At 60.3% G+C, this 2,365-nt stretch overlaps 1 protein-coding gene across 1 annotated transcript in view; it reads left to right on the forward strand.

Moving 5' to 3' along the window:
* The window catches only part of VOLCADRAFT_42653 (uncharacterized protein), a gene marked incomplete at both ends in the record, with an annotated part of 4,040 nt that overhangs the window by 181 nt on the left and 1,494 nt on the right, over positions 1–2,365 (forward strand). Inside the window, 4 exons of the mRNA XM_002949637.1 lie at positions 186–322; positions 792–879; positions 1,725–1,814; positions 2,147–2,280. Of these exons, the coding sequence (XP_002949683.1) occupies positions 186–322; positions 792–879; positions 1,725–1,814; positions 2,147–2,280 (449 nt within the window). The remainder of the gene's footprint in view (positions 1–185; positions 323–791; positions 880–1,724; positions 1,815–2,146; positions 2,281–2,365) is intronic.

Genomic DNA, 2,365 nt, shown 5'->3' on the forward strand with positions numbered 1-2,365 from the left:
ATGGGGTGGGGAGGGGTCCACCGTGTTGTCCGCTTACAGCCCGGTGTCCCGGGGGAAGGCAATGTTACCCCCTTCCCCCCCTTCCCCCTCCTCCCCCTTCTTCCCCTTCTTCCCCACCTCCCCATTCTCTGTGTTTCACTTACCCCCGGGCCGGGGAACCCCCTCCCCTCCCCTCCCCCCCTCAGCTCCACATGGCTAAGAACTACTTGTACGACCTGGGGGCCATAGCCAGCAATGTACGAGTGCCCCTCATTCTGGGAATATGGGGGGAAAAGGGAATGGGGAAGACGTTTCAGACGGAGCTGGCGCTGAAGCAACTGGGGTGAGGTTTGGGGGGGGGGCCAAGGGGGGGGGGTGTTTGTGCGTGTTTTGGGGGGGGGGGGATCGGGGGGATTGGGGCGTTCGGGATGGGTCGGGTCGGGTGGGGGGAAGGGGTTCAGCGAGATGGCGGGGGTTGGTTTTAGGGGACGGTGCTGGGGCGGTGGGTGAAGGCGGTGGGTCAGGAGGCGGGTTGACGCCCACCTACCCACCTACCCCTTCCCCGCCGCCCCCACCTCGTTCCGCAGCTTCGGCTTCGACCGTCTTTACTTCGTCTCATCATTACAAGGTGCCCCCCGCCGCCCCCCAACCCCTCCACCACCACCACCACCCACCGTTCAGCTCAACCAATTCCCCTCCTCCCGTCCTCCCCCCTCTCTCCGTTCTCTCCCCTCCCCCTCCCTGCCCCCTCCCTCCCTACCCCCCGCCCCCTCTGATGATGATGATGACGATGACGATGATGATGACGTCAGCGCGGAGACGGTGGTCATGAGCTCGGGGGAGCTGGAGCACGAGTGGGCCGGGACACCGGGGAAACTGATCAGGGAAAGATATCGCAAAGTACGGCACGGGTACGGGCAAAAGTACGGGCAAGAGTATATGGGTCGTTTATTTCTGGTTCGCCTGTTCTCCCCGTCAACACACACATACATACATACATACATACATACATACATACATACATACATACATACATACATACATACATACATACATACATACATACATACATACACACCATCAAATAACTAGGGATAGACCTTGCCCTCACGCCTACCTGACGTGTGTAAGGGCCACCCCTCCAGGGGACTGAAACAACACCCCCCCCTTTGGTGCGGCCGCGGCCGCGGGCTGAGGGCTGAGCGGACCCCGGGGGGCGCTCAGTCGCACGGACGGAACTGTGCCGCAGCGCGTGCTGCTGAGGTTGTTTGAGAGAGGGCCTTGGTAGTGGCCACTGCGCTCTCTTTCCCCTTGACAAAAGGGGAAACGCGAGGGGGGGGTGCACGCCCTCAGCCGAGCAGGAGCACATGCGCACACATACACACGCACACACATGCACATGCACACACGCGTCCCTATTCCCCCTGTCCTCCGGTAACATGCGGTAGGTAGGGCGGTAGGTAGTCCGCACACAGAGCAGCAGCACAGCGTCGTGGCTTCAGCGGGACCCCCGGTCGGCAGTTTGCGGCTCCCGACGTGTTGGCCGTTGCCACCGCTGCACTGCTGGCACGTTTACGGCTATTGCACCACCACCACCATCAACATCAACACCAACATCAACACCACCATCACCACCACCAACATCCAACATCACCACCATCAACACCATCAACACCGCCACCACCATCAACACCACCATCAACACCACCACCACATGAACACCCCCCCCCCCCAAACCCTCTTAGGCTTCCGAGATGAGCAAGGTCCGGGGCAAGATGACGGCGCTGCTGATTCACGACATCGATGCGGGGCTGGGCCACTTCGACCATGTGCAGGTGTGTGTGTTTGTATGTATGTTTGTTTATTTGTATGGATGGGTGGAAAGAAGGAGGGGTGTTGAGAGCTTCCGGGGAAAGCGGTGGCGTCTTCATTGTCGTACATGTCGGGGGGTAATCGCGACCCGTGACCTGTGTGTATGAGTATCTGTCTGTGTGTGTGTGTGTTGTAGACATCCTTACGAGGGTCTGCGTGATGACATCAAATTTATAACCCTGGTCCCCCCCCCTTCTCCCTTCCCTCTGCCCCCTCACCTCTCCTCTTTATCATACTCCTCCCTCCCCTCCTTTCCGCCCCACCCACCCCCCGCTTCCCCCCCCCCCCCGTTTAGGTCACGGTAAACAACCAGATCGTGATCGGCACACTGATGAACATCTGCGACAACCCCAACGTGGTCAGTGTCGGTCAAGACTGGCGGAGTGAGGATCGCATCCGGAGGACCCCCATCATCGTGACGGGTAGGGGGTAGGGGGGAAAGGAGGAGGGGAGGGTTAGGATGCGGGGGGGGGGGGGCCGGGCGGTTTTTGAGGACACAGTACCCCAACCTGCC

Source organism: Volvox carteri (assembly GCF_000143455.1).
Source record: "Volvox carteri f. nagariensis unplaced genomic scaffold VOLCAscaffold_15, whole genome shotgun sequence".
Taxonomy (NCBI): Eukaryota; Viridiplantae; Chlorophyta; class Chlorophyceae; order Chlamydomonadales; family Volvocaceae; genus Volvox; species Volvox carteri.